Here is an 11,445-nt window from a genome sequence, read left to right as displayed (position 1 = left end):
GCGCGGCTTGGCACGGAAGAAGTCGTCCCGGGAGGCGGCCAAGTCATGGGAGCTGGAGAAGGCTGAGTGGAGGGGGCCTGGAGGCGGAGCCTCGGGATCCCCCGACGGGGCTGGCTCCAGGGGTCCCCCACAGATGAGATGCAGCTGGGACATAGAGGTGGCCTGGTCTCGTCTGTTACCGTCAGAGGGCCCGGAGAGCTGCAGCTTGCGGTGCTGTTGCCTCGGCTTCAGGCAGCGCCTCCTGGAGACAGGGGGCAGAGCGGGACCGTCAGGAAAGGGTGGAGGCCAGAGCAGCTCCCTAAACCCGCAGTTGGAAGATGGGGGATGGATATAGTTGGAGGGGTGGGGACAGTGCCTGGGACTCAAGAGAGAGGTTGGGGAGCCCAGATGGGTTCTGGGAGAGGTGTGCGGAAAGAGCTTGAGAGTCTGGGGGGGGAGCAGCCAGCAGCTGTGCCCATTTGGGCCTCCCTCGGCATAAACTGCACTCCTTGGGACATAGCAGGTGCAGTGAGAGCCGGGGAGAAGCACCTAAGCTTACCCAGGGGCATGTGTGGCCTGAGGACCCCTGAAAGTGAGGGCTGGGCGGTAGAAGCAGCTGCAGAGTGTCCCTGGAGGGGCCTGGCCTGCAGCTCCTGCTTCCTCTCCCCCGTCTTTCGGTCTTTGCATGTGCATATGCAGTGCTTTCCTGTCGGGCCTTGAGGATCGAAGTTGTGTTTTATGCATCTCTGGGGCCTCGAGCACCCAGCACAAGACCAGGCATGGAGCTGGCCTCAGTCAGTGCCTGGGATGAGAGGAGGCTGGGGGATTGGGAAGCAGTCGGAGGGGATGCGGGGCACTCACCGGCAGTAGTAGATGAGCAGACACAGCAGAATGAGCACCAGCAGGGCCAGGGCCGCCAGGATGGTGAGCAGGAAGATGGTGTGGTAGGTGCCGACGTCCTGGAGGCCCGACGTGATGGTGACCAGCCCTGTGCGGGGCAAGAGCTTAGCATTCCCAGGTGTGGATGTCCCTCCTGCCGTTCAGAAGGAGGCCACTCTCCCAGCCTCCCTTTCTACCACCCACCACCCCTGCTGTCCCCCCACTCTCACCAGCCGTGGGGGAGGCCATGGCAGCCGCCCAGTACCCCAGCTGAGGGGAGATGAAGGTCCAGTAGAGCTGCCGGCCTTCCTTCCGGATCACACCAGTGCCATTGCGTACCCACAGCCCTGGGAGAGGCAAGGGTTTCATCAAACTCAGTGTCCCCCCAACTTAAGTCCTACTTTCTTTCCCCAAACTCTAGCACCTGCACCTCCTTGAGGCACTCACCACTCTTGGGGTCGAACCTCCAGGCTGGAATGCTGGTGCCCACGGTGAGGGCACGAGGCCCCGAGGGCACAGGCAGGGACAGGTGAATGGGGCCTGAGAGCGGCACCTCTGTCCCATTACCTGCCAGCAGGTGCACGCTCACAGCAGCCACGGGCATCAGCTCCAGCCAGGAGCCATTGCCTGCAGGAAGGGGACACAAGGGATGAGGGCTAAATCCTGGTGGGGGGAACATCCCTTCCATGGCTGGCACCCAGCATACCTGAGCTGGAGGCCTCCGTGCCCAGGAAGGCAGGGAAAGCCCACATTTCATGCTGGGTGCTGGCAGGCGTGAGCGAGGCCCAGAGCTGGCTGTAGGTAGAGCTGACAGGTAGGCGGGCAGCCCGGCGCTGGAACTGCACCCAGGGCTGGGAGCGGGCACCTGGATGGAAAGAGGGGCTGCAGTGGCCTGGCCAGGGACAAGGGTCCCCAGGGACCAGAGCAGAAAGCAATTATCTAAAGAGAAGGGGAGCCAATGGGTTAGGCCACTTGGGAAGGCCACGAAGGGTGGTGACTTGGGGAGAGAACTGGGCAGGCTTAGAATGATAACCTAGAAGGGACATGGACCTGTAATCTTCTGGTCCTGGCTGTGTGACCCCCGAGCAAGTTACTTGCTCTCTCGGAAACACTCTTTCCATGTTAATTTATAAAATGACGAGGTTCAGGTCCTCAAACAACTATTATCGCCTCCTGCGTGGCAGGCACCGTGTTAGGTGCTGAGGATACAAAGAGGAATAAGATGCAACTTACAATTCCCTGCCTTCAAGTTCACAGTCCAGTGCGTCACTGTTCATTACGGTACCCGTTAGAGCTTCCTGCTACGGATGGAAGTGTTCTGTGTCCTGCTGCCTGTAACAGTACCCACTAGACACGCAGGGCTGTTGAGCACTTGACACGTAGCTAGTGCGACTGGGGAACTGCATTTATTTTTAATTCTAAAAAGTTTAATGAACTTTTAATTTATTCAAATGTAAACAGCCACATGTGGCTACTGCATTTGACAACTTAGGGTGTGTGTGTGTGTGTGTGTGTGTGTATGTCTGTCTGGCTTGGAGCAGAGCGGATGTATAAACAGTATTCCAATATAATATGGTAATAGCTAACATTTATTAAGCTTTAAGATATGCTGGCACTGTTCTAAGCAGGTTACTTATATTAACCCCTGAAATTAGCACAACAGTCCCTGAGGTAGGTGCCTTTATTATCAGCCCCATTTTATAGATGCAGAAATGGAGGCGGGAGAAGTTCAGTAACCTGCCCAAGGTCACTGGAGCCTGATTGAAGCCCAGGCAGTCTGGTGCCAGGGCCCCTCCTCTCACCCACCGTTCCATCCTGCCTCGGTGGTAAAATAGCGTGGTGCAAGGGGAGCTTGGCCTGCCCAGCTCGGGAATGCCCTGTGGAGCCCTGCAGTGTGAGTAAGAGTCAGCCGGGAAAGAAAGTGGAAAGGGACTTCCAGGAGGACTGACAGGAGAAAGGCCCAGGGGCACGAGGCGGCTTGCTGGTTGGGGCACTGCAGGTGACTGCGCCAGGCCCTGGAGGGCGCTGCCAGCTTTGTGAAAGAGTCTAGGCTTTCTGCCAAAAGCAGTGGGAGCCGTGGGAGGGTTTAAGCTCCGGTTCGTTTGGCATTTTAGAAACCTCCAAAGACATCTTAGAAGCCTCTGGTTCAGGATCAGAGAGAGGAAGAGCAGCAAACCAGAAAAGTAATTGGGGACAAGGGCTCAAGATAAGAATATAAATTGAGGAGGGGAGGCTCTCCCTCCAGAACCCACAGTGGCTCCCTAGTACTAGCCAGATGGAATTTACCCTCTGCCTGGCTTCGTCAACCAGTCTGCACCACGTCCCCATCCTGCATAGCCAGACCAGAGCATCCCCTGCACCCTCACGGTCCCCTTCTGCCCCTGCATCTTGATTCCTCTCCAGCAAAGGTGCCTTTGCTCCCCCTTCAACTCCCGAGCCCCCGCGTCCCACAGCTCCCTTCGCCAAATCCCCCCACCCTGCTATTCTCCCACGTGAGGGTCCTCTCAGTATTGAAAGCAGCTGCCCTCCGCTCCCCTGCGCTGCCTGATCTGTAATTATCTCAGCGTTTGCAATGCTCTGTCTGTCTTCCTAGTCGTCGGGGAACTCCACCAGGTGGGGGGCCGCTCTGCTCTTCCTTACCATTATTCCCCAGCACCGGAGACAATGCCTGGAACAGCACAGGTGCTGCAGGAAGTATTGGTTGGGTGAGACCGAAAGCCTGGTGGGTGGACAAGGGCCACTGTGGGATTGCTCCAGTCCTTGCACTTGATAGGTGTTCTATGCCTGTGGAATGACCCTGGCTTCTGACATAGCCAGGCACCCAGTAGGTGCACAAGAAATACGTGTGGATCCACTGAAGATAAGGCGGCAGGAAATGGGAATTCTAATGGTAGGAGTAGAGGGAGAATAGAAACCACGAGAAGCCCCAGTAACAATCAACATTTATTGACCACCTTCTATGAAGTTTTTCACATGCTTGATGATATTTAATCCTCACCTAAATTTGACGATGTAGATACTATCAATTGTTCACATCTTACAGACGAACAAACTAAGGCTCAGAGAGGTTAAGTGATTTGCCCAAGGGTACCCAGCTACCATGTGGCAGGCGAAGTTCTCTATACCCAGTCAGGGAGAGGGAAGAGGAGCTGGTGTGGGCGGAGGGGTGGGGGAGTGGAGAGCGGGGAGTCTTACCAGGAGAGCCCAAGAGGATGTGCACCAGGTCCTCATAGAGGATGAGGGTGGCCGGCCGCTCGGGCAGCAGGTAGAGGCTGACTGACGCGTACACTGCAGGAGGGATGGTCTGTCAGCTCCAGAGAAAGCCCCCCCCTCCCCTAGGCTGGCACTCCCACCATCTGAATCCCAGTGGCTTCATCCTCCCTCAGCCCCCTGTGCATACCCCAGCCCAGGCAGCAGCTGCTGGAAAGCCTGCCCTCTCCGCCCCCAAGGACTATTTTGGGAAGGGGCTGATGAGGTCAGCTGCTCCCCACCCCCTCCAGCTGCCCCTGCACTCACGGGGCAGCTTGTCAACACGCCAGGGCACAGAGTTGGTGAGGAAGCCAGGGCGGGCAGCAGTGACCAGCACCCAGGTGCCCAAGCGGTAGCTGAGGGGCACTGTGGCCACGCCCTCTGAATCCGTGGTGCTGGCGGCCAGCAGCATCCGGTTCCCAAATACATCCACTGAGGCCCGGGCCAAGGGCACAAGCTCCCCGCTCACGTACACCTGCACCTTGATCAGAATCTCTGTGGGCAAGATGGGGTGAGGGGAGTGAGGAGGAAGGAGGAGGCATGAGAGAACTGGGCGGAGCCTCGAGATCAGAGGAGGGGGCTGTGGGTTGGGCGTGGCCTTGGGGCCCAGGCTAGACAAGGTATTATAAGAGCCAGCATTTAAAGAGCCCTCATTTAAACCTCACATCAGCCTGTGAGGTAGGTGGTACTATTAGCATATTTCATCAAGTCTGACACATGCACATTTTGACATTTTAACACTTCTGGACTCAGGCTACACCTATGATCGATATGTCATAATCATAATTGGCAGCATTTTTTTCCCTCTTTTACTGGCACATGAAATAAATAATGGTGTAACTTACAGTCAGTGATGTATTAGACTCGATGTCTTAGCCCATATGGAAACTGAGGCTCAAAGAGTTTAGATACTTGTACTACAGTAAAGTGGGAGATCTGGGATCCAAACCAGGGAGTCTGTCTCTAGACCCAAATTCTTAACCACTGGACCCTGTGGGGCTGGTGTCAGGGAGAGGAGAGGGAAGGAGGGCTGAGAAAGGCTGAATAACCGGAGAACCAGGGATCTGCAAGTGGAGAGGAGAGCGGTCAAGTTTCAGCCATTTGGAAGGGAGGAAGGGGGGTTGGGTCAGAGTTTGGGTTCTCAAGAAAAAACTGAGAAGGGGACACCAGCAGGTTGGCCATTCCCATCATTCATCCTCTGCCCAGAATCCTTTGCACACACCTGTTTCCCTTCGGATTTAGGGACTCACACAACCCCTAAGGCCAAACAAGTACCTCCTGACCCCTCCCCCTCACATGGACTGCCAGCCCCCTCCCAGCTGGTCAGCTATAGTCAGTCACCATGGCAACGCCCTCATTCCTCCCAGGAGATGGGCAGAGAGCTGGGGCCCTGGCAAGGGGAAGGAGATCTGGGGGGGCCGACCCAGGCCCAAGGGCAACCAGTGTGGAGGAGGCTGGGAAGGGAAGTCCAAGTCTTTCTTTCCAGCCACCCCTACCCCTGGCCTCAAGATGGTCTGGCCAGGTTGGCCTGCAGGTGTCCCGAGCTCAGATGGGATGACAGGGTAGGGACCAGCCTTGAGTTGTTCTCATGGATTCTGCAGGCAGCCTCTCTGATCCACAGCACCATCTACCTCTTCTCACTCAGCACAGCCCCTCCTCAAGAATGTGACTCACCCCTACCTTGCTGCCAATAATGGGAGTGGGTGTCATGCCTGGAAATGTACAGAGGCCTCAGTGTGGGGCCCAGGAGGGAGGTGGGGAGTGGGCTGGGTGCTAGACACAAACCTAGGAGAGGCCAGGTACAGGAGGAAGACCCCGGAGCCGAGGGCAGCAGGGCATGTGGAGGTCACGGGGCCTCACGGGTGGAGCCTGACATTCAACAGCGACAGGTGTCTTGTCTCAGGCTTTCAACCAACCCCAGGGCCAGCACCACGCCTGCCCTTGGCATCCCATCCAGCTGTTCGCCTGAGCCCACCTCCCTGTCGCTTCCCAGGCCAGAGCCCAACTCGGCGGGTGGCTGCACACACTCGAACCTTTCCTGCTTTCTGGTTCTCCGGGGAACCGGTAGCCTCCCCGCACCACCACCCCCTCTCCCGGCCACCCAGCAGGAATTTTGAGAAGCTAGAGGGGCCTGCCGACTCCCCACTCCTACCCCAGGCTAGGAGCAGCTGTATAGAGCAGCTGGGAAGACGGGACCCAGGAGTCTGGAATATGGTCATTTGAAGGAATGCCTTGGGTTCAAGGGCCAGAGCATTAGCAAAGGGGAGGGGGCTTAGGGAATAACACAGGGGTGGGCAGGTAAGGCCTGAGGAGGCATCAGTGCCAAGCTGGGGAGGGGGTGGGCAGGTGCCCTTCCCCCTTTCCCTCAACTTGGGCCCCCAGCTAGTGGCCTGGGAGAACCCCCTCTCCTGGCTCTATTCCAGCCAATTCCCTGGGCCACCTCCCCTGAGGTGCAGGTCTTGAGGGAGAGGTTTCCTGAAAAAACAGGGCCTCTTCCTACCCATCAAAGCCTCCTCTCCTGCAGGGAGCAGGGAAGACTGAAGCCGAGGAGATCCTTCCCCATTCCTCAAAGCCTGACATTCCATACAGGATCCGCCTGTCCAGGCTTCAGCCCTGCCTCATTCCAGAGGCAGGCGCGGGCTGGAGTGGGTGGAGGCCCCTGAGAACCCAGGCGTCGGCAGGGAGTCACGGTCCGGCTCTCCCACCTCTCCCGCTACAGGAGCCCGCCCTGCTCCCACCTCACACACCCACCTGGGCCCGTGAGGCGCTGGGAGGGTCTCCTCCACTGCGATGCAGAGGTGAGATGAGGAGGGGGTGACCTGGGGGGGGGCTGCGGACAGGAGTGGCTGGAGGCCTGCTGGACGGGGACCCAGGCACCTGCCCTCCCAGCCGGCACTGTCCACGGCCAGTTAGCCAGCTCAGCATGGCTCCGCCACCACAGCCCTGCCATGCGCCTTGAGCTGGGAATCACAACGTACCTCTTTTTCCAGACAGCCCCCCAGCTGCAGCCCCTCCTCCATCATGGGCCCATCAGCGTTTCTTTGGTGCACCCCAAATTCTGAACCTGGGAGGCCGTCTGGGGGCTGTCAGACTCCGGGACGAAGGACCCCATTCGAGCAGCCGATCCGCCCACCGCCTCACCCACTCCCCCTCTCCCCTCCCCGCTTCAAACCCAGCTCTAGGCGCCCAGCCCCCGTCCGGGCCCAGGGTGGCAGCCGCTGCCTGGGCTCCCACCCAGCCGGGTCGGGAGCGAGGGACCCGCTGGGGGCTGCAGAGCGGGCGGCCGCCCTTTCTGCGCCGCGCCGCGCGGCTCGGGCTCCCGCTCGCGTTCCAGCTCTTGCTGCGGCGGCCGCTCAGTGCGATTGTCTCCGCCAGGAGCCGCCGCCAGCGCCCCCTGCAGGCGGCGCCCCACCACGCGGGACTCCGGGCACCGCCCCCTCGCTGTCCACAGCCCACCCCGAAGCCCCCGCCGCGTGCCCAGAACCCCAGCTGCTAGGGAGTGTAGCGAATAGGGTCCAATCACAGGGGTTCTCAGAGTTCCTGAGCCCCGGAAATCTGTTGCAGAATTTTGAGAGGGAGAATGACTGTTGCTTACAACACAAAGGGTTGGTCGTAAGTGTCTCCTTAAACTGTAAGAACTACCCAGTTCTCTCCGCACAAACACCTGCTCAATGTTGGGGAGGCAGGGCGCAGCCCCCTTGGGAATCACCCAGTCTGGGTTCTCGTCTAGCTTCTGCCTCTTCTTGAGCCGTAAGCTAGTTACTTAATCTTCTGCTCCACAGCCTTCCTTTAAAATGAGAGTTGTAATAATCTCTACCTCGTGGGGTTATTGTACCAATTAAAAGAGATAATGACGTAAAGGGTCTAGCATGTGCTTGACTGGAGCAGGGGCACAATAAATGGTGCTACTGTTGGCCCAGCGTGAGGTGGGGGCTCACCACCGCCCAGGTAGTAGCAGATCCATCGCTGGGCAAACATAATGCTTGGAACCCCACGTTTGAATCCCACACTGGAAGCTTGCCCGGGCCCCAGCCAAGCGCTCTTTCTTCCCAGTTTCTGGTTGTCCTCATCATTCAACTTCTGGGTGGTCAAACCCTCATCTAATCTGGTTATCCCTCTCCCGGTTCTCTCTGGCTTGTCACCTCTTTCTCACAATATGGTGCCCTGTATAGGACTGGATGCTTAGGGCAAGGAACTCCGTCCCCCAGAGGTCAGGCTTTTCTCCTGGTTAGGTCCTGGTTGGGTCTCCTGACATAAGGACACATTGTTGTGAGCTTGTGAACAAAACCACCTTTCTTTCTTTCATTCTCTTTCTTTCTTTCTTTCTTTTCTGTGGGGGCTCACCACCGCCCAGGTAGTAGCAGATCCATCGCTGGGCAAACATAATGCTTGGAACCCCACGTTTGAATCCCACACTGGAAGCTTGCCCGGGCCCCAGCCAAGCGCTCTTTCTTCCCAGTTTCTGGTTGTCCTCATCATTCAACTTCTGGGTGGTCAAACCCTCATCTAATCTGGTTATCCCTCTCCCGGTTCTCTCTGGCTTGTCACCTCTTTCTCACAATATGGTGCCCTGTATAGGACTGGATGCTTAGGGCAAGGAACTCCGTCCCCCAGAGGTCAGGCTTTTCTCCTGGTTAGGTCCTGGTTGGGTCTCCTGACATAAGGACACATTGTTGTGAGCTTGTGAACAAAACCACCTTTCTTTCTTTCATTCTCTTTCTTTCTTTTCTTTTTCTTTCTTTCTTTCTTTCCTTTCCTTTCCTTCCTCCCTCCCTCCCTCTTTCCTTCCTTCCTTCCTTCCTCTCTCTCATTCTCTCTCCCTCCTTTTCTCTTTCTTTTATTCTTTCTCATAAATTTCCATCTTTTCAGATTTCCCAGTCTTATGTAACCAATTTTTTCACAACCTCAACGCAGGATTTAGCACTCATTCCTGGTGAATTTCATCTTGTTGGTTTCAACCCAACTTTACAATCTGTCAAGGCTGCCTTGAATCTGCTTCATCACCCATTGTATTGGAGCTGCCTCTCAGCCCGGAGCCATCTTGCAGGGTGAAGAGCAGCTTCGCTGCCTCCATTCAAGGGACTCATGACAATCACAGGCAGCGGAAGGATGGAGCTTTGGGACACCCCCATAGAGATCTCCTTCAGCTTTATCAAAATTGTTCGGTTTTAAATCTGAGTCTCTATCATTCAGCTCACATTTCTGTCTTGTTTATAAGGACAAATGCCAAATGCTTTGCTGGATCAAGATAAATTGCCTGGGGCCATCCAATTACAATGGTGGAGGGGAGAGGGAGTTTGGCTGGTGTTCAAGGATCACAGCTTACTCTTTTCCTAAATGGTCACAGTCACACAACTAGAAACCTGTTCTGGAACTTGCCATGCACGGATGTCAAATTGTTCTCTTCTTTTCAGAATTTACCTTTTACCCCTTTGGGTAAAGTCAAATACCAGCAGCTCTTGTGAGGTAAGTCTGTATATCAGTGGCTTCCCCCAACACTTAGCATCAAGTCCAAAGTCTTCCCCATGGCCACAGCCACAAGGTGCTGCCTCCCTGCCCCCACCCCTGACCTCGTCTGGACCCCTCTCCTGCCTCCAGACCAGGGGCCTCCTTTCTTTTACTTGAATACATCAAGCCTGCTCCCACTTCAGGCCTCTTCATTGGCTGCTCTTTCTGTCTAGAACACTTTATTCCCTCCAGCTGCCTGCTTCATTCATTCATCTCTCTGCTCACCTCATTAGAGAGACCTTCCCTGACTACTCTCCCTAAAATGTCAGCCCTCTCCCAACACCCACTGAATTCGATCACTATCTCCTTATCTTTCTTTCAACTCCCAGCATTGACTGCCACTGACCATACATTAATTTGTTTATTCTTTACTCCTGGTTGAATGTAAATTCCATGAGCTCAGGGACCTTGTTTTGTCCACTGCTCCACCCCAGCACTGGAACAGTACCAGGTCCATGGTGCTCAATAAATATTGAACTCATGAACCAACAACCTCTCAGGACTCCAAGAGGACCCCCCACCTCTATCCGCTGACTCCAGTCTCTGCGGTGGGACAGCTGTCTTCCACTCCCAGCCCTCCTGTGAGCTCCCCACCTGTGCCCTTGTTCCTAACTGAAGACCCTTCCCCTTGGCGGGGAAGAAGGAACAGCAAACAGCAGGTGGCCGGAGAGCAATGCCTGCTCTCCGTCCCTGCCGCGACTCTGCCTTCCTCAGACTGAGGGCTACTCAGTCTCCTTCTGCCCCTCCTCCCTCTGAGCACAGCTTTAGGCACCTTCTTTTATGAGTGGGGACAGTGTGTTATTTCTCCAAATCTCAGATCATCTTGAGGTTTGATTCCCTCAAAATCATGGAAAAAATATTGTTTAAAGCCACCCACCAGGGACGCAGCCTGCCTTCTCGATGCTCCCAACCCCCATCCCACCCAGTCACCCTCAGACACCCCATCCCCCTCCAGTCTCACTTGGAGGCTCTGCCACCCTTTCTCCCTTGTTCCACCCCCACTCTCTACTCCCTGACACTCCCCCAAAGACAGTAAATCGCACCCTTTGCCCTGGCAGAGGCCCTCTCTGCTCACACTTCTGCCAGCCCTAGATTCCCCATCCCAACGTCCCCTCAGGCCCCCTCTCCTCCTCTGACCCCAAGAGGAGGCATCATGCTGGCGGTTGGGACTCAACCTCTTTATTAGGCAGCAGGAAAGGGGGTGACCTGGCTCTGATGGGTGGGCAAGGACATCAGGAGCCCGCCATGAAACAGCTCCAACCCATGGGTGACCAGAGCTGGGGGCACTTGCTGGAGAAGAAGGGACAGAGCAGGCATCACCCCCAGCCTTCCTGCTAGGACAGAGATGCATGGGCTCATCACTCCTCTTCGTCATCTTCTTGTAAGGGTGGCCGATTCCGCTTGAAGAAGCCAACCTGGGGGTGCACAGGGGCCGGAGACAGGGTGTAAAGGTGATCTCTAGGCCCCAGAGCAGCAGTGGAGGATGTATGCTGGAAACCAGCCCGTCACGAGGTCCTCGTCCTGGACCAGCACAGAACACAAACCCCACTATACGATCAAATGGAGGCCTTTCCCCATTTAGAGATAACGCATGTAACAAAAATTTTTTTAATGTTTTGTTTCTTCTTGCCTGAATTTTTCTTAAGTACTGATGATTATGTCTCTATATGACTCAAGCGTGTGATGGTATATATTTGATTATTATAAGTCTAATGTGTGGTTTTCCCTAAAAGCACTATGGCTTTCCAGGGTTTGGACACGTGAGTTTGAGAACAGCTCACATGTTGTCCGGGCGCAGAGGAGGGAGTGACCCAGCAGGGCCTCACAAGG

General features: G+C 55.9%; 2 protein-coding genes across 3 annotated transcripts in view; both read right to left on the bottom strand.

Annotated features, from left to right (window-relative positions):
* Positions 1-8,085, bottom strand: part of FAM171A2 (family with sequence similarity 171 member A2) — an 8,712-nt gene extending 627 nt beyond the window's left edge. Inside the window, exons 1-11 of the mRNA XM_024760781.1 lie at positions 8,046-8,085; positions 7,342-7,599; positions 7,086-7,171; positions 6,859-6,926; positions 4,375-4,718; positions 4,054-4,146; positions 1,565-1,723; positions 1,306-1,485; positions 1,089-1,205; positions 841-967; positions 5-241 (exon numbers count right to left, since the gene is read on the bottom strand). Coding sequence (XP_024616549.1) covers positions 5-241; positions 841-967; positions 1,089-1,205; positions 1,306-1,485; positions 1,565-1,723; positions 4,054-4,146; positions 4,375-4,718; positions 6,859-6,926; positions 7,086-7,171; positions 7,342-7,599; positions 8,046-8,085 — 1,709 coding nt within the window. The remainder of the gene's footprint in view (positions 1-4; positions 242-840; positions 968-1,088; positions 1,206-1,305; positions 1,486-1,564; positions 1,724-4,053; positions 4,147-4,374; positions 4,719-6,858; positions 6,927-7,085; positions 7,172-7,341; positions 7,600-8,045) is intronic.
* A 2,700-nt stretch (positions 8,086-10,785) lies between these two features.
* ITGA2B (integrin subunit alpha 2b) overlaps positions 10,786-11,445 on the bottom strand; it is a 13,751-nt gene continuing 13,091 nt past the window's right edge. The window contains exon 30 of one of the 2 annotated variants that reach the window (XM_024760803.1): positions 10,786-11,136. In XM_024760803.1, coding sequence (XP_024616571.1) covers positions 11,074-11,136 — 63 coding nt within the window. In that variant the 3' untranslated portion in view covers positions 10,786-11,073. The remainder of the gene's footprint in view (positions 11,137-11,445) is intronic. The other variant, XM_024760804.1, reaches the window with a different exon arrangement.

The sequence above is a fragment of the Neophocaena asiaeorientalis genome, unplaced genomic scaffold, assembly GCF_003031525.2.
Source record: "Neophocaena asiaeorientalis asiaeorientalis breed wild unplaced genomic scaffold, Neophocaena_asiaeorientalis_V1.1 scaffold30, whole genome shotgun sequence".
NCBI lineage: Eukaryota > Metazoa > Chordata > Mammalia > Artiodactyla > Phocoenidae > Neophocaena > Neophocaena asiaeorientalis.
The sequence above is the reverse complement of the archived record's forward strand: the minus strand, read 5'-3'. Positions and strand labels throughout refer to the sequence as shown.